At 47.6% G+C, this 27504-nt stretch overlaps 1 protein-coding gene across 3 annotated transcripts in view; it reads right to left on the reverse strand.

Annotated features, from left to right (window-relative positions):
• Positions 1-27504, reverse strand: part of LOC101174449 (protein turtle homolog B-like) — a 132231-nt gene that overhangs the window by 33306 nt on the left and 71421 nt on the right. For all 3 annotated transcript variants that reach the window (XM_023962303.1, XM_023962302.1, XM_023962305.1), the window contains exons 14-15: positions 24532-24758; positions 8065-8149 (exon numbers count right to left, since the gene is read on the reverse strand). In XM_023962303.1, the coding sequence (XP_023818071.1) occupies positions 8065-8149; positions 24532-24758 (312 nt within the window). The remainder of the gene's footprint in view (positions 1-8064; positions 8150-24531; positions 24759-27504) is intronic.

The following is a 27504-nucleotide window of genomic DNA, read 5'->3' on the forward strand; positions in this document are numbered from 1 at the left end:
CTCTCTCTGTGTGGGGTGGGTGGTGCCGGGCCTGGGGTATCGGCGCCTCCGGGGGTGGGCCCCTGGGCTGGGTGGCCCTGGCCCCTTTGCTGGGGGTGGGCTGGGGGACGGCTGTTTGACCACCGGGGGACAGTCTACCAGCTGTCCCCAACTTACCCCCTTCCTTATATAACCTCATATTAGGGTGAGGGGGTGGGGGGTCTAGCCTGCGATGCGCCTTGGGGGGGGGCTACTTGGGAGTGGCCCCCCTCCTATGGTTGCCGTATGGAGTGGGCCCCCCCTCTTTCGGTTTTATTTGCACCTTAGACATGTAGGGTCCTTGGTAGGGGGGGTGCTTGGACATCACTGCAAGCAAGCAGCAGATGTCCTCCTGGCACCCTACCCGCCAATTTTAACCGCACCTTAGACATTTAGGGCCCCTTGGTGTGGAGGGTGAGGGGACATCACTGTGAGTAATCAGGAGATGTCCCCTTAGTGCCCTACTCGCCAATTTTAACTGCACCCCCCTTAGTACACACACCCCTCCCCCTTCAATATATACATTCAAACATAAACACACACACATGCACACAAACACCCTCTCAAACACCCATACACGCACACACATTTTACAAGGAAGGTGGGACCTGGGTCCATCTGTCCCCTACCCCTTCCCTGGTGGGGGGTGCGGGCCCCTTGGCGATGGTGGCCGTGTCCCTTGGGTGCCGGCTCCCTGGGCCCGGCGGTGCTCTCTCCGCACGGTGGGGGGGTTCATATTACACCTGAGCCGGGGGTGTTCGTGTCCCTGGGGGGTGGGTCCTGGTCCTTGCCCCTGGGCGCTGGGCCCCGCCAAACTTCCAACATGGCCGAGCCTGGTCGGGCCATATTTATAACATCCCTTGTGGGCCGCCCTTTTTTCCCCGGGGTTCCCCCTTCCTGGGCGGGGGCGGCGGGCCCCTGCCTTGCTCCTACCTGGACCAACCGTGGGCCGGGTGGGTGGCTGCCTGGAGTGCGGAGCGGGTCTCCCTTGGGGGGTCCTGGCTCGTACCTGGGGTCGGGGCGGGGGGATGCCCGGAACTCCTGGGTGGTGGTGGGGTGCTCGTCTGGGGCTGTGGGCGTCCCTCTCCGGTGGGGCCCTGCGTTGGGCTCTTCCGGCGCGGCGGGGGGCTGCTTTCCTGGCTGGGCTGGGGCGGCGCTCTCTTTCCCTCTGCGCCTCCCTGCTCTCTGGCTCTGGGGGCCTCGCGGCGGTCCTGCTGGCCCTGGCCTGGGTGGCGGTCTTGGTCGCCCGGGGGGCGGTTGTTCCCTGCCTGTTCCCGTGTGGCGTTGGGGGGGCTCCGGCTGCCGCTGCTGCTGCGGCGGGGGTATGGGTGTGGGGGTGGCTGGGCGCTCGTCCTCCTTTTCACATTCCACCATCCATTTTAGAAGAACATAAACACTCACCTGAGCACAGGTGTTAGCTCACCTTTGCACTAATAGTTTGCATGATTGAATGAATGAAAGATTTCACACTAGTTGGTTTAAAGGCATAGGTATGCGTTCGTGAACACTATCTGTTTTGTGTGCATGTTGACATGTGGACATTTTTGCGGCTAGCAGGTGTGTTGATAATATTTGAGTGTGTGTGAACAGGCCCCGCCCTTTTTGTACTACATTTGAACCGTACCGTAACGATAAACAACCAGTAAACCTGTCTGCTCTATGCTGCTTCATGGTCTTACCCCCCTTCCCCTCCTATTATCACCCTCCTACCCCCCCCTCTCTCTACCGTCCCTCTCTCTTCTTCCCCTCTTTCCTTTTCCGTCCGGTCCAACACCAAAGATTTTCAAACATGATTGAAATTAATAAATTTTGGCCTCAATTACAAAAGGGGTTTATTCAGACATACCTTTGGTTTGTCTGAAGATGAATAACCCCTCTTGTTAAAATAAAATATGTCCAACACAAGAGGCCCTCAGCTCTCATCTGTTTGCCTAGCTGTTGGACAGGACAAGTTAAAAAAAAAAAAAAAAACCTATAACTGTCAAAGTGGAAGCTAAAAAATCAGACGCCAACTTCAGCCTCGCCTGATATTTAAGATCAGACGGATAAATACAAAAAAGGTCACAAAAACGGGTATTTTCTAGATATAATAAATGTGAATCCACCATTTGAGCCACTTTATTAGCAGCATCCTCATGACATTAGACAGCTGCTTGCTGAATACTATACAGTGGTGGACAACATTGTTGGTACCCCTCAGGTAAAGAAAGAAAGTCCACAATGCTCACTGAAATGACTTGAAGTGCTCAAAATTAACAATAAATTAAAATTTATTGAAAATTAAATATTCAAAATCAGCCATTACTTTTGAGTTGTTGATAAACAGAATTATTTAAAAAAAACAACCTAATGAAATAGGGCTGGACTAAAATGATGGACCCATAGCTTCATATTTTGTTGCACAACCTTTTGAGGCAATCTCCTCTGTCCAAAGGACATCTTCCCAGAAGCTTTGTGGCTTGTCAACATGCATTTTTGCAAATTCCAGTCTGGCTTTTTTCTAATTTCCTTTCAACAGTGGTGTCCTCCTTGGTCGTCTCCCATGAAGTCCACTATGGCTCAAACAACGAGGAATGGTGCGATCTGACACTGATGTACCTTGATCTAGGTGTTCACCTTTAATGTCTTTGGAGGTTGTTTTGGGCTCTTTGGATACAGTTCCAACTATCCGTCTCCTCCATTTGTCATCAATGTTCCTCTTCCATCGTCCAGGGAGGTTGGTTACTGTCCCGTGGGTCTTAAACTTCTGAATAATATCTGCCACTGTGGTCACAGGAACGTCAAGCTGCTTAGAGATGGTTTTATAGCCTCTACCTTTACCATGTTTGTCTATAACTTTGTTTCTAATGTCCTGGGACAATTCTCTCCTTCCCTTTCTGTTGTCCATGTTCAGTGTGGTTCATACCTTTTCACCAAACAGCAACGTGACTATTTGTCTCTTTTTAAATAGGCAGACTGACTGATTATGGCTTTGAAAACAGCTGTGATGTCAATTAAAGGACATACCTGAGTTCATCATGACCCCCTGGGCAATTAGTTCTCAGTCTTTTATGGAGGTACCATCATTTTAGTCCAGCCCTATTTCATTGGTTTGTTTTTTAAAATAATTCTGTAAATCATCAACTCAAAAGTAATGGCTGATTTTGAATATTTAATTTTCAATACATTTTAATTTATTGTTAATTTTGAGCACTTCGAGTCATTTCAGTGAGCATTGTGGACTTTCTTTCTTTACCTGAGGGGTACCAACAATGTTGTCCACCACTGCACATTATTGTTTTGGTGTGTGGGAATAACTTTCCATGTAAATAAATAAATCCAGATTTTCTGTAAAAACTCCCGTTTTCTAAAATAAAACTTCCATTGAAATCAGATTAGATATAGAAAATAAAAAAATGTAAGCATGTTTTTATTTCATTTTATTTTATTTAACAGTAGTTGGTAACAGCAGCGTCCCTGGTACCAACTGTCCCATGGACCGGTACTGGTCTGCAGCTCAGGTTGGAGACCACTGCTGTAAAGGACTGAATGGCTGGGCTGACATGGGCTCCAGTCCCCCTGTGGCCCTGCCCAGGTCTTAGATGTATTAGAAGACGATGGCGGTTTGTCAGACCACAAGTGCTGTAACAAGCGTATTTTTCCTCGATCACATTCTGTTTGTAATTGGACTTGAACTTGTCTTCTCTCTGAGGACTTGTTGAATTTTGGTAGGTTGAGGGTTCGGTGCGGAAAAATTACAGCAAAATGTAAAGTGTTGGTAAAAAAATTCGATACAGCTCAGTCTCAGTCATTCTTGACGCTACACAACTTAGATGTGAAGGAGCCTTTGATTATCTGTTGTTCCACATTATGACCAGTAGGGGGCAGCAGAATAATTTCTTTCATTCAAGGTTTGCAGGAACATCTCTTACTGCAGCAAGAAGCTAGTTAAACCAGGGATGTGTACTCTGTGACCCTTGAAGGCAAGCAATAAGTCATTTTTCAAATGTCTAAACTTGGAATCTATAATCTATCAGACCTGCAGGATTGCTGATTAAGTCATGTTGGTCTATTTTTGGTATATAGCAGGCACTTTCATTGAACCATGACTTTGCAAAACAATGATGTCATACTTTTCAGGGAGCCACAAAGGAGCCTGCATGCAAATTGATCTTAAATTTAACTATGCTGAGGGAGCAAAATGCAAAGTTGCCTCTGCAACACGTAGCAGCTCTGATCTGCTGCAGTCTGCTCAGAAAGCCTGATATTAGGCTGGGTTCTAGAGAGACTGAGCACCAACCGCATCAGCCATCTCTGCCTCACAACTTTAACTCCATGCTGTTTGTATTCAATTCCATTTTATTTATGTAGCCCAATATTACAACAATGGTTTAAAGTAAAGATGATCAATAAAAACAAAAAAATGTCACTTCTGCATAGGTGTTCTACAGAAGGTAATTTTGAATATTTTGAGGAAAGAAAAAACTATAAATAGACATATGCACTATATGAGGTGTCGTTACAAAGGGTGAGATCATACAAGATTTTTTTCTTCTACCCACTGCTTTTCAAGCACATCGTTTTGTTTTAGCTGTCTTTTTTAACTCTTATGTTTATTTATATGTTTTCTTTGTGGTTGAAATAAAATTCTATAAAGACAAATTATTTCAATTTGACATTATGTACTGCCTACAAATGATCATGAAGGTAAATCTGTCAGACATCACCCTCTCAATCTTCTGTCAGAAACAAAACAGCATTCTTGGTTCATGGTGAGGCCCTGACTACTCTAGAATTAGGTTTACTACTTTTAGAGTGAACAAGAAAGCGTTTTTCACTATTCAGTATGCAGCATGCATGCTGTCTATGTTTAATTTCTTAACAGAATTGCTGACAGACACACACAGAGAAACAAAATCTCTCTCACACACATGCAAATGCAGGCACGCACAAGCGTGTATTGGGAGCAGGGGGAAGGTGAGGGAACATCTAGAAAATTGAAGGATGCTCTGGAAAGAGGAATGAAGGTCAGCCAAAAGAAGACAAAGTATCTGTGCGTAAATGAGAGGAACTCAAGCTGCAGGTAGCAGAGATGAAGATGCTGAGGAGTGACCACGATGAATCGGATCAGGAATGAGGACATCTGCGTGACAGCCCATGTTAGATGTTTTGGAGTTTAAGCTATTAGTCTCCTTCCAGGAATGACATTGCTATGCTGCTGTAAGTTTGTGACTGTGTGTGCTTGTTCACAGCTTAAGGCCAAATATTTGCCTGTGTTGAGTATATTGTACTTTGCCATTATTTGTGCCTCTCTGAACATGCAGCTGATCTGGAGTCTCAGTGTTGCTGAGGGGGATCAGTTAACATCTGATCAAAGTATTACAGGTGTGATGCTCCCCCTGCCAGTTCCTGCTGATGCATCATTGGGCAAGACACACAAACACATTTTGCCAACATGTTTATCATGCCAGTTACCATTTACAGATATGCAGTGAGTAAGACCTTAGCCCAGTGGCTGAGGGCCACATCAGCATAGTGGCTGTCCTCAAAGAGCCAGATATAACTTGTACATGTAACTAAATGTAATAAAAAATAAATGTAACTGCTCCTTAATGTTAAATAACTCATTATTTATTATAACTTTTTAAAGTGACAATTCCAGTTGCATAGAAACACATGTTTGCTTGTTACTTTAGCATAAATCCTTTTACATTTGATTCTGTCAGGTTAGGTTCTATGGACAGTGTTTAAGTCCTAATGTATAGTTGCTCAATCCAATGTTTCAAGTCTAAAATTCATTCCTTTTACAAAAGGCTTTGTGCAGCGTTCATACACTTTTTTGGACATGGTTTTCTATAACTTTTTCTAACTTTTTACATAATCTTTCAGGGAATTTCCAAACCAAAAAGAAACACATTTCAGTCAGACTATTGCAGTCGGTTTCGCTAAATCGAGCCAAGACACACATTCATACATCCAAATTTGTCGGCCTTGCTGTCATAATTTTTGCAGCAGCCGTATCAACGGCCGTTTCTGTGGGTCTGGAAACCGCAGTAATGCATGGAAGTGTAGTGCAGTCAATTAAAAAAACAAACACGGGTGATCTTCATTCTAATTATTTGGGTGATTGTCATGATCTTAAGTCAACATGCGCTGAATTTGAAAGCAAGTCAAACTGCTTTATGGCAACGTAAACTAGCACTGATAGCATTAATTTGAACTTATCCACAACTGAAATATAAATCTCATGGTAACCTTTGTGCTGTCCAAGGCACTTTGACATTGGGGGTGGGTCATCTAGACCCACTAAACAGTGCTCTGAACCTTTTTTCTTCAATAAATTTGTGATCTTCACTGGTGACCATGGATTACATGAAATCTTTCCACCTTTATCCACCTTTGTCATGGTAGGGAGAACACGTCAATGTAAGGGGGGGGGGGGGGGGGGGGGTCATCTAAGATAACACAAGGGTTAATACATTTTTTTTTTTTTTTTTTTTTGCAAATAAACAGTTGGTAATAAACGATTAGGGCTGTGCCCCAAAACTGTAACCTGTAACATTCTGGAAGGTGTTTGTGATGAAGTGATACATGTAGTGATAAATGCTCTTAAGGTTAAAAAAAAATCAGCCAAAGATGCCAGCTTGTTATTTTCAAAGGCCTATGAAATTGTCTATTTGAATGTCATTTTTATGCAAAAATAACAAAAGATAGTAAAAGTTGTATTTGCTTACTTTTATCATTATAGTACAGTAGATTTTTACATTTTTATATTTGTATTTGAGGTAGAGGGAGTGTTTTCTCTTGTACAGCACTTTGACTATTGAACTTCAATAATCCTCTTCATTTCAGGGTTTGGGTGACAAGCATTTACAAACTCAGTTACATCAATTCTGGCATATAGGCAAATTAAAACACCACAGATATTCAGCTTTCAAGGTAACAGGACAACACGCACCGACCTCGACTGCGGCAGCGGAAAGCCATATCTATGCTGATAGTCACGGCGGGTTGAATAAAGCATCAGTTCAGAGAGAAAGTTCAGCTCTTACCGCTTGTTTTTGTCCAGATGATGAAGATAAAGGTTGTCTTAAAGAAGCCAATGATACGATGATACAAAACATTTAAGCTGTGTGACCGGAACTTCTTTTTTAGGCGTGCGTTATCACTGTGGATTATCATTTTTTAATGCACAACCAGCAGCCAATCAGAATCAAGCTTTGACCATGGTATAAAACATGATAATCTACTATTATAGTTTAGTCATATAATTTTTCGGTTTTAAACTAATTTGATATCTAACCCAGTGAGTTATGTTGCTAGAAATGCTTGTTGCCATTGTCCAAGATACGTAAAGAGTGACGCCATACTGAAAAAGTCTGTAAATCTGTAAGAGATGCCCATGAAATGCTTAATTTTGGTCAGATTTTAAAAAGAAAACAACTCTGATCATTGCAAAAATCAGACCCAGGTCACGGTGTTGATGTTTTTGTACAAGATGCAACAGATAAAAGACATTTCAAGCTTTTTTATAAATAAATACGTCATATTTAGGAAATGCAATGCATCCCTGATGCTTGGTTGGGATTTTATCCAGATCTACACGCATACTCAAATTTACACTAACTGTTAGACTACTCGGTCCGTGTTTTAAAACGGGTCGGTGGGTGGCCGACACCACCGCAGACCACTTGCGCCCTTGTATATGGGCCAATCTCCGCCCACGGCGATATGCGGTCGGAACGGACTGAGAACAGTGCAACCCGGTGGACAGTCACGACAGTCAGGGGGAGGGCGCAGTGAGCACCTCAGTTCTCCACTCTTCATTAATGTATACAGTCCATAGCACACTAAATCCATATTCATTTGTTGCTATTATCCTTTGCATATTGTCTTTATAAATCACCTGGAAATCAAAAATAAAAAGCACTTATACTTCATTGAAGATTGTAGTAAATTAGGCCCCAATCTAGATGTTAAATTAATTTCAGTAGGGTTTTCTTTTACTATCCAACTCTGTGAGACACCCATCTGAAATGCCAGTGTAGTAGATGCTGATAAGCTCACCTGTGCTCGAAACTCCAACAACATTACTGGGCTCGCTGATTGTATCATCCATTACAGCCATGATACGAAACTCATACCAGGCCTCCTGGAAAGCAAAAACACAAGATTCACTACTCCACAGACATGACTGCACCAAAAGTATTCACCAAACTGATGAGATCACTTTTTGTTGTGAATCGGGCTGTGGATCAATGCGTAGGTGGCGGTCCGATTCAATTCACAAATCAAGCCCAACGATTCACAGATCGAACCACCATTCCTACTTTTTATTAAAATATATTTGTAAAGTTGCCTTATGTATGTCTTTTTCCTGGATGCATATATGTATTAAATCACCGGGAGAACAGAGAGATCAATGTTCAGAACTTGTTTAAAACTGCAGCCCTTAAAAGAACTTAAACGTTTGAGTTTTAATAACAGCAAACAATCCACATTCAATATGAGTCACAGCTTGTAGGCTGCAGAGAATGTCCTTGCAAAATATCACACAGATGCTGTACTTTGACAATTTTATAGATAGTTTGTAACAGAGTTTGTAATCCTATAAAAGCCCTTCTGACCCCTAAACATATGCCGTTCCTTTTGTTGTTTTATTTACTGATGTCATGTTTTGAATTTAAAGCCACATTAAGAAATTATAGCCACTTGTATTAATGCTTTAAAGGGATCAGTAACGTTTATGAAGTGCCAGTTTAAAACTTTCTCTTGAACAACTGTGCATCGCCAACTAGAAAGTACTGAGCCCGTGACCTGACATGGGTGAAATAAATATCTTATTCCCACAAATTAATATTCCGTTCCGCCACATTAATTCATTTGTGCAAACGAAATAATTTATCACGTCATAAGTCACTCCTAAACACAGATGTGAAAAATATTTGGATTCACAGCAGATACTTTCACATTTCTGTCTGTGTGTCTCATTACATTGCATGGAAGACACAGACGATCTTTAGAGATCTTTTTTTTTTTATTGTAAAAAGCACAAAAGCATCAGTAATCATGTTTTCATGTCTGGGTTCATTCATATTCAGGTACGCTCTCCATCCATCCTGCTGCAAAAGCCGCTTTCTGCTGCTACTTCGGTGTCTCTGTAGACAGACAGCCAGCTGATATTATAGTTTAGGGTCAAATAGGAATAATAATATTCAAGACTTGTCTTTTGTTAACATACTCTTTAGCAGTTACTTTACATCCGAAGGCTAGTAGGCTACATGCTACATGGTCTATCATTTGTCCTGTTGTATTTGAATGCACCACAGTTACAGTGACACAATGCTTGGTCGAGATGCACTATGGGATATGTGTGATGCATACACGCATACATTTTCCACAATTGAACAGCATCATTATCCATTTTTTCACCCTCAGTAAATTTATCAGCTGTAGTATTCATTTTAGAACTTCTCTACATTTCATTTTGACATTTGGAAGAACAGAGAGAAAGTCTGGATTTAATCTGACCTGGCTTAGTTTTTATTCAACAAACTGAAACAGAGAATCATCTGTGCAGTCATAAACGTGAGCAACAGGTCATGGATCAGCTCTGCGCTTTTCTCTCTCATGCACGCCCCCACCTTGATCCACAGACACGCCCTCACCTTCATCCACAGGCACTCCCTCACCTTCATCAACAGACACGCCCTCACCTTCATCCACAGACACGCCCTCACCTTCATCCACAGACACGCCCTCACCTTCATCCAGACAGGCCCTCACCTTCATCCACAGACACGCCCTCACCTTCATCCACAGACACGCCCTCACCTTCATCCACAGACAACCCTCACATTCATCCACAGACACGCCCTCACCTTCATCCACAGACAACCCTCACCTTCATCCACAGACAACCCTCACCTTCATCCACAGACACGCCCTCACCTTCATCCACAGACAACCCTCACCTTAATCCAGACACGCCCTCACCTTCATCCACAGACACGCCCTCACATTCATCCACAGACAGCCCTCACCTTCATCCGCAGACAACCCTCACCTTCATCCACAGACACGCCCTCACCTTCATCCACAGACACGCCCTCACCTTCATCCACGGACACGCCCTCACCTTCATCCACAGACAACCCTCACATTCATCCACAGGCACGTCCTCACATTCATCCAGAGACACGCCCTCACCTTCATCCACAGACAACCCTCACCTTCATCCACAGGCACGTCCTCACATTCATCCAGAGACACGCCCTCACCTTCATCCACAGACACGCCCTCACCTTCATCCACAGACAACCCTCACATTCATCCACAGGCACGTCCTCACATTCATCCAGAGACACGCCCTCACCTTCATCCACAGACAACCCTCACCTTCATCCACAGACAACCCTCACCTTCATCCACAGACACGCCCTCACCGTCATCCACAGACACGCCCTCACCTTCATCAACAGACACGCCTTTAACTTCATCCAAAGACACGCCCTCACCTTCATCCACAGACACGCCCTCACATTCATCCACAGACACGCCCTCACCTTCATCCACAGACACGCCCTCACCTTCATCAACAGACACGTCCTCACTTTCATCCACAGACACGCCCTCACCTTCATCCACAGACACGCCCTCACCTTCATCCACAGACAACCTCACCTTCATCAACAGACACGTCCTCACTTTCATCCACAGACACGCCCTCACCTTCATCCACAGACACGCCCTCACCTTCATCCACAGACACGCCCTCACCTTCATCCACAGACACGCCCTCACCTTCATCCACAGACACGCCCTCACATTCATCCACAGACACGCCCTCACCTTCATCCAGACACGGCCTCACCTTCATCCACAGACACGCCCTCACCTTCATCCACAGACAACCCTCACCTTCATCCAAACATGCTCTCACCTTCATCCAGACACGCCCTCACCTTCATCCACAGACACGCCCTCACCTTCATCCACAGACACGCCCTCACCTTCATCCATAGACACGCCCTCACCTTCATCCACAGACACGCCCTCACCTTCATCAACAGACACGCCCTCACCTTCATCCAGACAGGCCCTCACCTTCATCCACAGACACGCCCTCACCTTCATCCACAGACAGGCCCTCACCTTCATCCACAGACAACCCTCACATTCATCCACAGACACGCCCTCACCTTCATCCACAGACAACCCTCACATTCATCCACAGACACGCCCTCACCTTCATCCACAGACAACCCTCACCTTAATCCCGACACGCCCTCACCTTCATCCACAGACACGCCCTCACATTCATCCACAGACACGCCCTCACCTTCATCCACAGACAACCCTCACCTTAATCCCGACACGCCCTCACCTTCATCCACAGACAACCCTCACATTCATCCACAGACACGCCCTCACATTCATCCACAGACAGCCCTCACCTTCATCCGCAGACAACCCTCACCTTCATCCACAGACACGCCCTCACCTTCATCCACAGACACGCCCTCACCTTCATCCACGGACACGCCCTCACCTTCATCCACAAACAACCCTCACATTCATCCACAGGCACGTCCTCACATTCATCCACAGACACGCCCTCACCTTCATCCACAGACAACCCTCACCTTCATCCAGACACGCCCTCACCTTCATCCACAGACACGCCCTCACCTTCATCCACAGACAACCCTCACCTTCATCCACAGACAACCCTCACCTTCATCCACAGACACGCCCTCACCGTCATCCACAGACACGCCCTCACCTTCATCAACAGACACGCCTTTAACTTCATCCAAAGACACGCCCTCACCTTCATCCAGACACGCCCTCACCTTCATCCACAGACACGCCCTCACCTTCAACCAAAAAGAGCCCTCACCTCCATCCAGACACGCACTCACCTTCATCCACAGACAACCCTCACCTTCATCCAGACACGCCCTCACCTTCATCCACAGACACGCCCTCACCTTCAACCAAAAAGAGCCCTCACCTCCATCCAGACACGCACTCACCTTCATCCACAGACAACCCTCACCTTCATCCACAGACACGCCCTCACTTTCATCCACAGACAACCCTCACCTTCATCCAGACACGCCCTCACCTACATCCAGACACGCCCTCACCTTCATCCACAAAGAGTCCTCAACTTCATCCAGACACACCCTCACCTTCATCCACAGACAACCTTCACCTTCATCCACAGACACGCCCTCACATTCATCCACAGACACGCCCTCACTTTCATCCACAGACAACCCTCACCTTCATCCAGACACGCCCTCACCTACATCCAGACACGCCCTCACCTTCATCCACAAAGAGTCCTCAACTTCATCCAGACACACCCTCACCTTCATCCACAGACAACCCTCACCTTCATCCACAGACACGCCCTCACCTTCATCCACAGACACGCCCTCACCTTCATCCACAGACACGCCCTCACCTTCATCAACAGACACGCCCTCACCTTCATCCACAGACACGCCCTCACCTTCATCCACAGACACGCCCTCACTTTCATCCACGGACAACCCTCACCTTCATCCACAGACACGCCCTCACCTTCATCAACAGACACGCCCTCACCTTCATCCACAGACACGCCCTCACCTTCATCCACAGGCACGCCCTCACCTTCATCCACAGACACGCCCTCACCTTCATCAACAGACACGCCCTCACCTTCATCCACAGACACGCCCTCACCTTCATCCACAGACACACCCTCACCTTCATCCACAGACACGCCTTCACCTTCATCCACAGACACACCCTCACCTTCATCCACAGACACGCCTTCACCTTCATCCACAGACACGCCCTCACCTTCATCCACAGACACGCCCTCACCTTCATCCACAGACAACCCTCACCTTCATCCACAGACACGCACTCACCTTCATCCACAGACACGCCCTCACCTTCATCCACAGACACGCCTTCACCTTCATCCACAGACACGCCCTCACCTTCATCAACAGACACGCCCTCACCTTCATCCACAGACAACCCTCACCTTCATCCACAGACAACCCTCACCTTCATCCACAGACAACCCTCACCTTCATCCACAGACACGCCCTCCCCTTTCTTTCACAGACACGCTCTCACCTTCATCCACAGACACGCCTTCATCTTCATCCACAGACACGCCCTCACCTTCATCCACAGACACGCCCTCACCTTCATCCACAGACACGCCCTCACATTCATCCACAGACACGCCCTCACTTTCATCCACAGACAACCCTCACCTTCATCCAGACACGCCCTCACCCACATCCAGACACGCCCTCACCTTCATCCACAAAGAGTCCTCAACTTCATCCAGACACACCCTCACCTTCATCCACAGACAACCCTCACCTTCATCCACAGACACGCCTTCACCTTCATCCACAAAGAGCCCTCACCTTCATCCACAGACACGCCCTCACCTTCATCCACAGACACGCCCTCACCTTCATCCACAGACACGCCCTCACATTCATCCACAGACACGCCCTCACTTTCATCCACAGACAACCCTCACCTTCATCCAGACACGCCCTCACCCACATCCAGACACGCCCTCACCTTCATCCACAAAGAGTCCTCAACTTCATCCAGACACACCCTCACCTTCATCCACAGACAACCCTCACCTTCATCCACAGACACGCCTTCACCTTCATCCACAAAGAGCCCTCACCTTCATCCACAGACACGCCCTCACCTTCATCCACAGACACGCCCTCACCTTCATCCACAGACACGCCCTCACATTCATCCACAGACACGCCCTCACATTCATCCACAGACACGCCCTCACTTTCATCCACAGACAACCCTCACCTTCATCCAGACACGCCCTCACCCACATCCAGACACGCCCTCACCTTCATCCACAAAGAGTCCTCAACTTCATCCAGACACACCCTCACTTTCATCCACAGACACGCCCTCACCTTCATCCACAGACACGCCCTCACATTCATCCACAGACACGCCCTCACTTTCATCCACAGACAACCCTCACCTTCATCCAGACACGCCCTCACCCACATCCAGACACGCCCTCACCTTCATCCACAAAGAGTCCTCAACTTCATCCAGACACACCCTCACCTTCATCCACAGACAACCCTCACCTTCATCCACAGACACGCCTTCACCTTCATCCACAAAGAGCCCTCACCTTCATCCACAGACACGCCCTCACCTTCATCCACAGACACGCCCTCACCTTCATCCACAGACACGCCCTCACCTTCATCCACAGACACGCCTTCACCTTCATCAACAGACACGCCCTCACCTTCATCCACAGACACGCCCTCACCTTCATCAACAGACACGCCCTCACCTTCATCCACAGACACGCCCTCACCTTCATCCACAGACACGCCCTCACTTTCATCCACGGACAACCCTCACCTTCATCCACAGACACGCCCTCACCTTCATCAACAGACACGCCCTCACCTTCATCCACAGACACGCCCTCACCTTCATCCACAGACACGCCCTCACCTTCATCCACAGACACGCCCTCACCTTCATCAACAGACACGCCCTCACCTTCATCCACAGACACGCCCTCACCTTCATCCACAGACACGCCCTCACCTTCATCCACAGACACGCCCTCACCTTCATCAACAGACACGCCCTCACCTTCATCCACAGACACGCCCTCACCTTCATCCACAGACACGCCCTCACCTTCATCCACAGACACGCCACCTTCATCAACAGACACGCCCTCACCTTCATCCACAGACACGCCCTCACCTTCATCCACAGACACGCCTTCACCTTCATCCACAGACACGCCCTCACCTTCATCCACAGACACGCCTTCACCTTCATCAACAGACACGCCCTCACCTTCATCCACAGACACGCCCTCACCTTCATCAACAGACACGCCCTCACCTTCATCCACAGACACGCCCTCACCTTCATCCACAGACACGCCCTCACTTTCATCCACGGACAACCCTCACCTTCATCCACAGACACGCCCTCACCTTCATCAACAGACACGCCCTCACCTTCATCCACAGACACGCCCTCACCTTCATCCACAGACACGCCCTCACCTTCATCCACAGACACGCCCTCACCTTCATCAACAGACACGCCCTCACCTTCATCCACAGACACGCCCTCACCTTCATCCACAGACACGCCCTCACCTTCATCCACAGACACGCCCTCACCTTCATCAACAGACACGCCCTCACCTTCATCCACAGACACGCCCTCACCTTCATCCACAGACACGCCCTCACCTTCATCCACAGACACGCCACCTTCATCAACAGACACGCCCTCACCTTCATCCACAGACACGCCCTCACCTTCATCCACAGACACGCCTTCACCTTCATCCACAGACACGCCCTCACCTTCATCAACAGACACGCCCTCACCTTCATCCACAGACACGCCCTCACCTTCATCCACAGACACGCCCTCACCTTCATCCACAGACACGCCCTCACCTTCATCAACAGACACGCCCTCACCTTCATCCACAGACACGCCCTCACCTTCATCCACAGACACGCCCTCACCTTCATCCACAGACACGCCTTCACCTTCATCCACAGACACGCCCTCACCTTCATCAACAGACACGCCCTCACCTTCATCAACAGACACGCCCTCACCTTCATCCACAGACAACCCTCACCTTCATCCACAGACAACCCTCACCTCCATCCACAAGCACGCCCTCACCTTCATCCACAGACACGCCCTCACCTTCATCCACAGACACGCTCTCACCTTCATCCACAGACACGCCTTCATCTTCATCCACAGACACGCCCTCACCTTCATCCACAAAGAGCCCTCAATTTCATCCAGACACGCCCTCACCTTCATCCACAGACACGCCCTCACCTTAATCCACAGACATGCCCTCACCTTCATCCACAGACACGCCCTCACTTTCATCCACAGACAACCCTCACCTTCATCCACAGACAACCTTCATCCACAGACACACCCTCACCTTCATCCACAGACACGCCCTCAATTCATCCACAGACACGCCCTCACCTTCATCCACGGACACGCCCTCACCTTCATCAACAGACACGCCCTCACCTTCATCCACAGTCAGCCCTCACCTTCATCCACAGACACGCCCTCACCTTCATCCACAGACACGCCTTCACCTTCATCCACAGACACGCCCTCACTTTCATCAACAGACACGCCCTCACCTTCATCCACAAACAACCCTCACCTTCATCCACAGATACGCCCTAACCTTCATCCACAGACATGCCCTCACCTTCATCCACAGACACGCCCTCACTTTCATCCACAGACACGCCCTCACCTTCATCCACAGACACGCCCTCACCTTCATCAACAGACACGCCCTCACCTTCATCCACAGACAACCCTCACCTTCATCCACAGACACGCCCTCACCTTCATCCACAGACACGCCCTCACCTTCATCAACAGACACGCCCTCACTTTCATCCACAGACAACCCTCACCTTCATCCACAGACACGCCCTCACCTTCATCAACAGACACGCCCTCACCTTCATCCACAGACAACCCTCACCTTCATCCACAGACACGCCCTCACCTTCATCCACAGACACGCCCTCACCTTCATCAACAGACACGCCCTCACCTTCATCCACAGACACGCCCTCACCTTCATCCACAGACAACCCTCACCTTCATCCACAGACACGCCCTCACCTTCATCAACAGACAACCCTCACCTTCATCCACAGACACGCCCTCACCTTCATCCACAGACACGCCCTCACCTTCATCCACAGACAACCCTCACCTTCATCCACATACAACCCTCACCTTCATCCACAGACACGCCCTCACCTTCATCCACAGACAACCCTCACCTTCATCCACAAACAACCCTCACCTTCATCCACAGACAACCCTCACCTTCATCCACAGACAACCCTCACCTTCATCCACAGATACGCCCTAACCTTCATCCACAAAGAGCCCTCACCTTCATCCACAGACACGCCCTCACCTTCATCCACAGACACGCCCTCACCTTCATCCACAGACAACCCTCACCTTCATCCACAGACAACCCTCACCTTCATCCACAGACACGCCCTCACCTTCATCCACAGACACGCCCTCACCTTCATCCACAGACACGCCCTCACCTTCATCCACAGACAACCCTCACCTTCATCCACAGACACACCCTCACCTTCATCCACAGACACGCCTTCACCTTCATCCACAGACACGCCTTCACCTTCATCAACAGACACGCCCTCACCTTCATCCACAGACAACCCTCACCTTCATCCACAGACACGCCCTCACCTTCATCCACAGACACGCCCTCACCTTCATCCACAGACACGCCCTCACCTTCATCCACAGACACGCCCTCACCTTCATCCACAGACAACCCTCACCTTCATCCACAGACAACCCTCACCTTCATCCACAGACAACCCTCACCTTCATCCACAGACACGCCCTCACCTTCATCCACAGACACGCCCTCACCTCCATCCACAGACACGCCCTCACCTTCATCCACAGACACGCCCTCACCTTCATCCACGGACACGCCCTCACCTTCATCAACAGACACGCCCTCACCTTCATCCACAGACACGCCCTCACCTTCATCCACAGACACGCCCTCACCTTCATCCACAGACACGCCCTCACTTTCATCCACAGACAACCCTCACCTTCATCCACAGACAACCTTCATCCACAGACACACCCTCACCTTCATCCACAGACACGCCCTCACCTTCATCCACAGACACGCCCTCACCTTCATCCACAGACACACCCTCACCTTCATCCACAGACACGCCCTCACCTTCATCCACAGACACGCCTTCACCTTCATCCACAGACACGCCCTCACCTTCATCCACAGACACACCCTCACCTTCATCCACAGACAACCCTCACCTTCATCCACAGATACGCCCTAACCTTCATCCACAAAGAGCCCTCACCTTCATCCACAGACACGCCCTCACCTTCATCCACAGACACGCCCTCACCTTCATCCACGGACACGCCCTCACCTTCATCCACAGACACGCCTTCACCTTCATCCACAGACACGCCCTCACCTTCATCAACAGACACGCCCTCACCTTCATCCACAGACACGCCCTCACCTTCATCCACAGACACGCCCTCACCTTAATCCACAGACATGCCCTCACCTTCATCCACAGACACGCCCTCACCTTCATCAACAGACACGCCCTCACCTTCATCCACAGACACGCCCTCACCTTCATCCACAGACACGCCCTCACCTTCATCCACAGACACGCCCTCACCTTCATCCACAGACACGCCCTCACCTTCATCCACAGACACGCCCTCACCTTCATCCACAGACACGCCCTCACCTTCATCCACAGACACGCCCTCACCTTCATCCACAGACACGCCCTCACCTTCATCCACAGACACGCCCTCACCTTCATCCACAGACACGCCCTCACCTTCATCCACAGACACGCCTTCACCTTCATCCACAGACACGCCCTCACCTTCATCAACAGACACGCCCTCACCTTCATCCACAGACAACCCTCACCTTCATCCAGACACGCCCTCACCTTCATCCACAGACACGCCTTCACCTTCATCCACAAACAACCCTCACCTTCATCCACAGACAACCCTCACCTTCATCCACAGACACACCCTGACCTTCATCCACAGACACGCCCTCACCTTCATCCACAGACACGCCTTCACCTTCATCCACAGACACGCTTTCACCTTCATGAACAGACACGCCCTCACCTTCATCCACGGACAACCCTCACCTTCATCCACAGATACGCCCTAACCTTCATCCACAAAGAGCCCTCACCTTCATCCACAGACACGCCCTCACCTTCATCCACAGACACGCCCTCACCTTCATCCACAGACACGCCCTCACCTTCATCCACAGACACGCCCTCACCTTCATCCACAGACACGCCCTCACCTTCATCCACAGACACGCCCTCACCTTCATCCACAGACACACCCTCACCTTCATCCACAGATACGCCCTCACCTTCATCCACAGACACGCCCTCACCTTCATCCACGGACACGCCCTCACCTTCATCCACAGACACGCCTTCACCTTCATCCACAGACACGCCCTCACCTTCATCCACAGACACGCCCTCACCTTCATCCACAGACACGCCCTCACCTTCATCCACAGACACGCCCTCACCTTCATCAACAGACACGCCCTCACCTTCATCCACAGACACGCCCTCACCTTCATCCACAGACACGCCCTCACCTTCATCCACAGACACGCCTTCACCTTCATCCACAGACACGCCCTCACCTTCATCCACAGACACACCCTCACCTTCATCCACAGACAACCCTCACCTTCATCCACAGATACGCCCTAACCTTCATCCACAAAGAGCCCTCACCTTCATCCACAGACACGCCTTCACCTTCATCCACAGACACGCCCTCACCTTCATCCACAGACACACCCTCACCTTCATCCACAGACAACCCTCACCTTCATCCACAGATACGCCCTAACCTTCATCCACAAAGAGCCCTCACCTTCATCCACAGACACGCCCTCACCTTCATCCACAGACACGCCCTCACCTTCATCCACGGACACGCCCTCACCTTCATCCACAGACACGCCTTCACCTTCATCCACAGACACGCCCTCACCTTCATCAACAGACACGCCCTCACCTTCATCCACAGACACGCCCTCACCTTCATCAACAGACACGCCCTCACCTTCATCCACAGACACGCCCTCACCTTCATCCACAGACACGCCCTCACCTTAATCCACAGACATGCCCTCACCTTCATCCACAGACACGCCCTCACCTTCATCCACAGACACGCCCTCACCTTCATCCACAGACATGCCCTCACCTTCATCAACAGACACGCCCTCACCTTCATCCACAGACACGCCCTCACCTTCATCCACAGACACGCCCTCACCTTAATCCACAGACATGCCCTCACCTTCATCCACAGACACGCCCTCACCTTCATCCACAGACACGCCCTCACCTTCATCCACAGACACGCCCTCACCTTCATCCACAGACAAGCCCCTATATAACTCTGTTTTCTCACCAGCAACAGTTTAAAACACAGGATCATTATTACAACGTTGCATTTTCAGTGATGAAAATTATAAGAGATTTTTACACCCCCTCTGGGTGCTACACTGTCATTCATGCGTGCCCCTGGTTGCTGGCGACTGGCCTGAAATGCACATGTGTCTAAGCTGTTCTTATGTTTTTTTTGTTTGTTTTTTAACCATCAGTTTTCCAGGAAGGACAGTTGAAGAAAAAAAAATCTTATTTTCAACTGAGGCCCTTTGACAAAGAAACAAAATATTCTTAAAAGTTCAAGAAATGTTGGCAGGACTAAACTAGCTTTATTTAAATGTACAAAAAAAGCACTTTAATTTATAAAAAAATATTATGCTATGATCATTGTTTAAAAAATTCTAGCTAATAGCCACACATCTGGCCCTTTTTTCAAAAACAAAGTAACAGAATTGAAGTGTTGAAAACAATGACATCTTTAAATTTTAATCATTTGTGAAGAAGAACTTTCTGACACATCAAGCATTTCCCATTTATAACTTATTTAAGCATTCTTAGTTGGTTCACTGACCTATTGGCTGAAAACCTAAAGCAGATACATTATGCAGTGTGGGTAAAATATGCATGCATGAATAATCAATAAAGGTGTGCAGCCGAAGAGGAGATGAAACATTTTGTGAATCTGAAGTAGTAGTTAGATTAAAGAAAAAGGCTCTAACATTGCATGGCAGCAGAGCAAACCCAGGATGAGATGAAAAGAAGCTTAAAAAGGAAGCATGGTGTGAGAGATCATAAGCCAGCAGTTAAACACTATAGCTTCCAATTTAGCCATCCAGCAGAGGCTCTTCTTCTTTCTCATCATTATTGTGTGGAGTGTGAAGGCTGCAGAATGGCACAATGATAAAATGAGTTATTTAATCATTTTTGCAGGTAGTTTACAGGATTTTTGGCATGCGCTATGACAACAAATCAACAAATGTATGCGACAAATATTAGGGATTGAGCGTAAAGAATGGAGCGCTGCTTAAACACATGAGGTCTCAGACATCTGCCGCCCTTAAAGCAGGTCAGACATCAGAGCCTTTTAGACATTCAAAAACAGCCGCCACAAGCAGATTTTATTTGTGGCTTTGTCCACACTAAATGGATTTTTATGCATCCACTCCTCAGGTTTTTTTGTGAATTCTGTCACACTCACCTGTACAGCAAACACACCAATGAACAACTCTGATAGTTTAATATAAGACACAGCAGCAACTAAAAATGTAAAAAGAGAGATACTTTTTAGTCTCTATAAATGATGTTCCAGTTCCTCCAGCATCTCACATGAATTCTTTGTAAAAGTTGTGGCTGTTTTTCTTAAAAGCTGCAATAGTATTTGATAATAGTTTTCCACTAAAGGCTATAGGAGGATGTACAGATTTGAAAGCAGTTGTTTCAGATTTTTACTTAAATGTGTCTATTGACCACTTCCCCTTAATGCTGTTTCTTTTACTTTGATATGACTCGTGTTTAAACTTGAATTCTTAAAGTCTGAAATAGAATTTGTCTTTCAAACAGACTTTATTAGAAAGCAGCTGTTTGTGGTAGAAAGATGCCGGCACACCTGATCTCTCATGGCACACATCGCCACAGCACACCGGTTTAAAAAAACACTAGACACAATAGGATTATTAAATCAAGTATACCTTTCTTTTCCAAGTGCTATCAAGTTTGAACTTGTAAATTTTTAGATACACCTGATCATCCTGATTCCCAGCCCTTCCTCCATCAGCCTATTGTAGGCCACAGATCGTACTTGTGTCAGAAATCAGGACTCTATCCCCCCCCTCTGTTCACCAGCGAGAACAGTCTCTGATTGCCCTTCATCAACTTCCTGGATGCCACACATCTGACTCTCATTTACTCAATCAGTCACAGTCTACTTTAGCTCTGCACTGAGCCTCACTTAGTGTTAAGTAGCGTTATAGCTGGAACTGATTTTCCACCTACCCGCCCGACTGCCCACCCCTCACCTGGATCCGTACAACCCCTGCCTTAGGGATAGAAGCCCCATGAAGCCTCATTGGGGTTCATGTAATTGTGCCGCAAAAATGAACCACCCAGTCAGGGCTTTGTAACCACACAGAACAGCGGCATCTGGTGGCGGACTGGACGTATATCGACATGTTTCAACTATGCTCCTTGTAACACTTCAATGTGGAAATGATGATGAAAAAACATAAAACAAAACAATGTTGTTAATGATGGTTAGAAAAAAAACAACGTAAAACAACACCACATGTGATGTTTTCTGTGAGAGGTGCTTGACACCGGAGAAAGGTAGTTTGCCATCTCTCGGTCGGTGGAGTGTCCTTGCCCCAGGTGGGGGAGTTTAAATACCTTGGGGTCTTGTTCACGAGTGAGGGAAGATCGGAGCGTGAGATTGACAGGCGGATCGGAGCGGCGTCCGTAGTTATGCGGTCGCTCTATCGGTCCGTTGTGGTGAAGAGAGAGCTGAGCCGAAAAGCAAAGCTCTCAATTTACCGGTCGATCTACGTTCCAATACTCACCTATGGTCATGAGCTATGGATCATGACCGAAAGAACGAGGTCCCGAATACAAGCGGCTGAAATGAGATTCCTCCGAAGGGTGGCTGGGCGCTCCCTTAGAGAGTAGGGTGAGAAGCTCGGAGTAGAGCCGCTTCTCCTCCACATCGAAAGGAGCCAGCTGAGGTGGCTCGGGCATCTAGTCCGGATGCCCCCTGGACGCCTCCCTGGAGAGGTGTTCCGGGCATGTCCCACTGGGCGGGGCCCCGGGGAAGCCCCAGGACACGCTGGAGAGAATACGTCTCTCGGCTGGCCTGGGAACGCCTCGGGGTCCCCCCAGAGGAGCTGGAGGAAGTGGCTGGGGTGAGGGAAGTCTGGGCATCTCTGCTCAGTCTGCTGCCCCCGCGACCCGGTCCCGGATAAGCGGAGGAAGATGGATGGATGGATGGAGGTGCTTGACACAGCAAAACACACAAGACAGGCCTGGAACTCAGGACGTCTAGATGCAACCCCCACAGACTGAGCCATCCCTACAGCTATTAAATTGGCCTGCCATCATAGATTGATTGAAGTATTTTTTTATATACAATGTTCATAGTGTGTTGTTTTATTCGGAGAAATCAAGTTGAAATGATCCTGAGCCACAGTACGTTTTTTACCAGGAACTATGGTAAAGTGCACTGAACTGACGCTGATTCCAATCTTGGGGAAACAATAGAACTGGTCGGGAAACGTTCAGGATTCATTCGTATTTCTAGAGAATAGCGCGCCCAACTGTTCAAAACACAAGTGACATCTGAACCGTGGTTCAACCAAACGATGCATTTGGCGTTTCATGCGTCATCAACCACGTGATCTGCGCTAGTTGACACACGGCCCGAAACATTGTGGCGAACCACTCTGTTTCATGATGGTGAAACACGCGCCGAAACGCCGGTGTCAAACGGGCCATCCCTACCCCTGCCTCTTCTCTGATGATCCCATGCCTGTTATTGACTCCTGCCTGCCTGACTGATCCAGATTAAGCTTTGTGGACTTTTAACTGAGCTAATAAACCTACAGTTGGATCCAGCCATCTGCCTGTTCTTGTGACAGCTGGACATACGAAAAGATGGAAGACGTCTATTAGCAGCCCTTCTGCATTGAGCTGTTAATCAAATGGGACTGTTTTCATTTTTTTTTTAAAGTGGCATTTTCTTTGCACATATATTATGTTCGTTGTTTTTTTTTTAGGCCTTTAGTTACAGCCTCACCTTTTAGACTGAACAAATCTGAGACTCATCTGCAAATCCTTTTCTTCAATTCTGAATCTGAAAGTATTACCTCTTAAGTTTGAACTTCTTTGTGTGTTTGTTGGATTAAGCTAAAGAAATCTCTTTGGTTGGTCCATCAGAAGCTCATTTAATATTTCATCATATTAGAATGGTTTATCTGCTACTTAGACAGTTCCAAATTCTTTTTTTTTGAGTGACTTAGTTTGATAAATCTCTTCACCAACCATTAGATCCACAAATAAAAAAAGTTCAAAAGGAAAAAACTGCTTTTACAAAACATCTTGGACATCTTGAATTTGTATTCCCCCCAATTATGTTCGAGAGCAGCAGAAACACTGACCAAAGACCAGAACAGCAAATGTGGGACCCAAAGTGGAGTTCATATAAAACGCAAAAGGGTTTCAGTGTAAATAAAACTGGTCATTCTGAGTGTTTTACAGCAAAACAGACTAGAAAGATATCTGTGCCCCACAACACAATTTGGACTTTTAGGTAACGGCTAAAGTTAGGAACTGCTCCAGCCTGACAGTGGCAGCTGAGGTTATTATTTAAAGAGTTACATTTTCACATCGTCAGAATAATGTTTCTAACCTGGATGAGGTCGCGGGCGAGCAACTCCAACTCCACAGGGGGAATGCTGTCATCCAAGATCTCCCAACGCTCCCCCAGGCGAAACTCCATCACATAATGCTGGATAGGTGCTGAGTGATTGGCAGGTGGGATCCAGGTGAGCAGGACTCCCTGCTGCGTGCGATTGGCTGTGAGGCACCGTGGTGGGGTAAGCAGCACCAATGGCTCAGGGGAACTTGTAGGAAATACTGACAGAGAACATGAGAGTTGGACTTATGTGAGTTTTCAGTGATCAACCAGCCTTAAACCCGTTAACCACTTCATGGTTTTTGTGCTGGCAGGGACACTAAAATGTAGACTTTTTTTTTTTTTTTGTCAAAAGCAACAAAGAAAATATAAATGGAACAAAAAGCATCATTGCAACAACAAAAGTGATGTTTAAAAACAACCAGCCTTAAGAAATGTATCTCAGATTAATTAAAAAAAGACGTGTTAAGAGTATCCATTCATCCAAGCACCACTCAATCATCAATCTGTGCTTCACAGGGAACACTTATGAACCCAACCAAAAGCACCACTTATTGGTGCATTTTAGAAGTTTTTCCTTGTAAAATGACGTCCTACTAAAAACAAACGCTGCATTTAGTGACTAGGTTCTGAAATCACTTCACATGTGTTTGGTGCTCCTGACAGACGGGGAGCAGACTCCACTCTTAATTTAGTATTTAAAGGCACAAACACTTATGCTCAGTCAGTGCTTGTTTTCTGAATACCGTATGTTTAAATGGTGGCGTTCAGGCTTCAGATGGGGAGCGGCAAACCGGCACCTGCCTCACTGCTTCCAGATTAGTTAGACGAACATTCATTTTATTAAAAAGGTACAGATGTACAGACTTTCAAGATTCCAGATTTAAGATTTTAAGTTAAAAGCTAATCCGGGCTGCTCCCTGTTCCCTTCTCTACTTCTGTGCCGGTCGCAAGCCCGGTTGCTTTGAGAAGGTTGCGTCAGGAAGGGCATCCGGCGTAAAACATTGCCAAGTTTACCATGCGACTTGTTCGCTGTGGCGACCCCTGATGGGAAAAGCCGAAAGAGAAAGAAGAAGTGTGATAAAAGCTCAGAACGGGAATCACTTTCAACCTTTTATTTAAAGTGAAAGTTTTGAGTGAGTAAGATCAGTAGGGGTGGGGCCTGTCCCCACTCACTCAAATGTTACCAACAAACCTGTTGACTCCAAAAATGTTCACAAACAAACATGTCAACAATGTACACAATACAACAACAGTTCACACGCACACACAGAATTATGCAAACAAATCAACACATGTAAAGCATTTCATTCTGTCACACATACTATTGTTTAAAGGTGAGCTAAAGGCCCGTTCACACCGGGACGAATTTCGCCCGCGATTTTCGCCGACGTTTAACGCCTCGTGACTAAACAAATGGCACCAATGTGATTGTGCACACCGACGCGAGAAAACGCCACGCGTCAAAGCGTCACTTTTTAAAAAACGCCTCGGGTTCGTTTTTTTTGGTTTGCCGCGCCGCGTCAAAAACTATATGACCAATGAGAATGGCGCTTTTGCACACGTGTCTGGAGCTTCTGAAGTTACAGTAAAACACAACTTGGGGGCGCTCAAACACAAAACTGCCTTTCTGAGCACACATACCAGCGAAGAAGATAGACGCCAAGTAGCGTCTACGCTGCCGCAAAGAAATAATGACGGACATTCTAAAATATCCCCGAACAAAACACCAGTTGGAGCTACTGGTGCTTGAAATATTCATGTTTTCTTTTATGATTCTGACAAGCGTGTAAATACTTGCTCTCTTCTTCTGAGTGAAAAGCGACTTTAAGAAGCGTAAAGTTGCGCAGCGCCACCTTGTGTACAGGAGTATTTCTGTTTTACATTAAGCGCCATCTAATGTTAGGGAATAAAATTGCATGTTCGCTCGGCTCATCGTCAGCGAAAATCGCCTGGGTGTGAACACAAAAAACGTGTCGAAAAACGCTGGCGAATATTCGTCCCGGTGTGTATGGGCCTTAACACCTGTGCTCAGGTGAGTGTTTATTTCCTGTTGAGGTGGATGATGGGATGTGAAAAAAAAAGGGAGAGTGCCCAGCCATCCCCACACCAAGACCCCTGCAGGAGCAGCAGCGGCAGCTATAACCCCCACCCCCCCACAGCAGATAGATGCAATTTGCCCTCCAGGCAATCACGTCTGCCACCCAGACCAGGGCCAGCAGGACCACCACAGGGGCCCCCAAGCCAGACAGCAGAGGGGCACAGAGCGTGGTAGTAGGTGAGAAGCAGGACATCGTCTTCGTTTTGCAATCCTTAAAGCTCCATTGACAGACTTCTGTATTTAGAAACAAGACTCAAAATCACAGGTGAGCTGGTCTTGGCTGTGGTTCCCAAAAACTGCAGAACAAGCCATCACATTTAGGTTTGAACAGTCCATGATTTCTGACCAAACTTCATTTGAGCTCCTCTGAGAATAATTTCAGAGTATTCTATGTATTAAGTTAACTGAATGCTATATTTTGTTTGTTCTTTTTAACACCAACACGTGCACATCAGCTTGTATGTCTGAAAACACACACAGGAAGACAATCAGACATTCACACTCTCGCTTGTCTCCACAATTCAGAATCAGCACTCCGTCTAGGAGAATGGTTGTTCTCGGGTAAGGGTGCTAAACTGCATCACTTTGCAGCTTCAAAAAGTTCCGATCACAAAAGATTCTACTCTTGTCAGGTTTTGGTTTTGCTAAGCTCTTCTTATTCTTCCAACACGGTCACCTTTTGCTTGATCCGTATGAGGATGATTAATAAAACTCTTCAGTTGAATCTGTCTGCCACTAATGCAGGTCAATTTCAATTTTGTCTTGTTAAAGTGATCAGAGATGAACTGGGTTATACAACTGTTGAATTAATTGTAATGAACTGGATTTTAACAGTCAGAATCCGATGTCTCAAGTCTAATGTGTGT

The sequence above is a fragment of the Oryzias latipes genome, chromosome 14 (genome assembly GCF_002234675.1).
Source record: "Oryzias latipes chromosome 14, ASM223467v1".
Classification (NCBI taxonomy): domain Eukaryota; kingdom Metazoa; phylum Chordata; class Actinopteri; order Beloniformes; family Adrianichthyidae; genus Oryzias; species Oryzias latipes.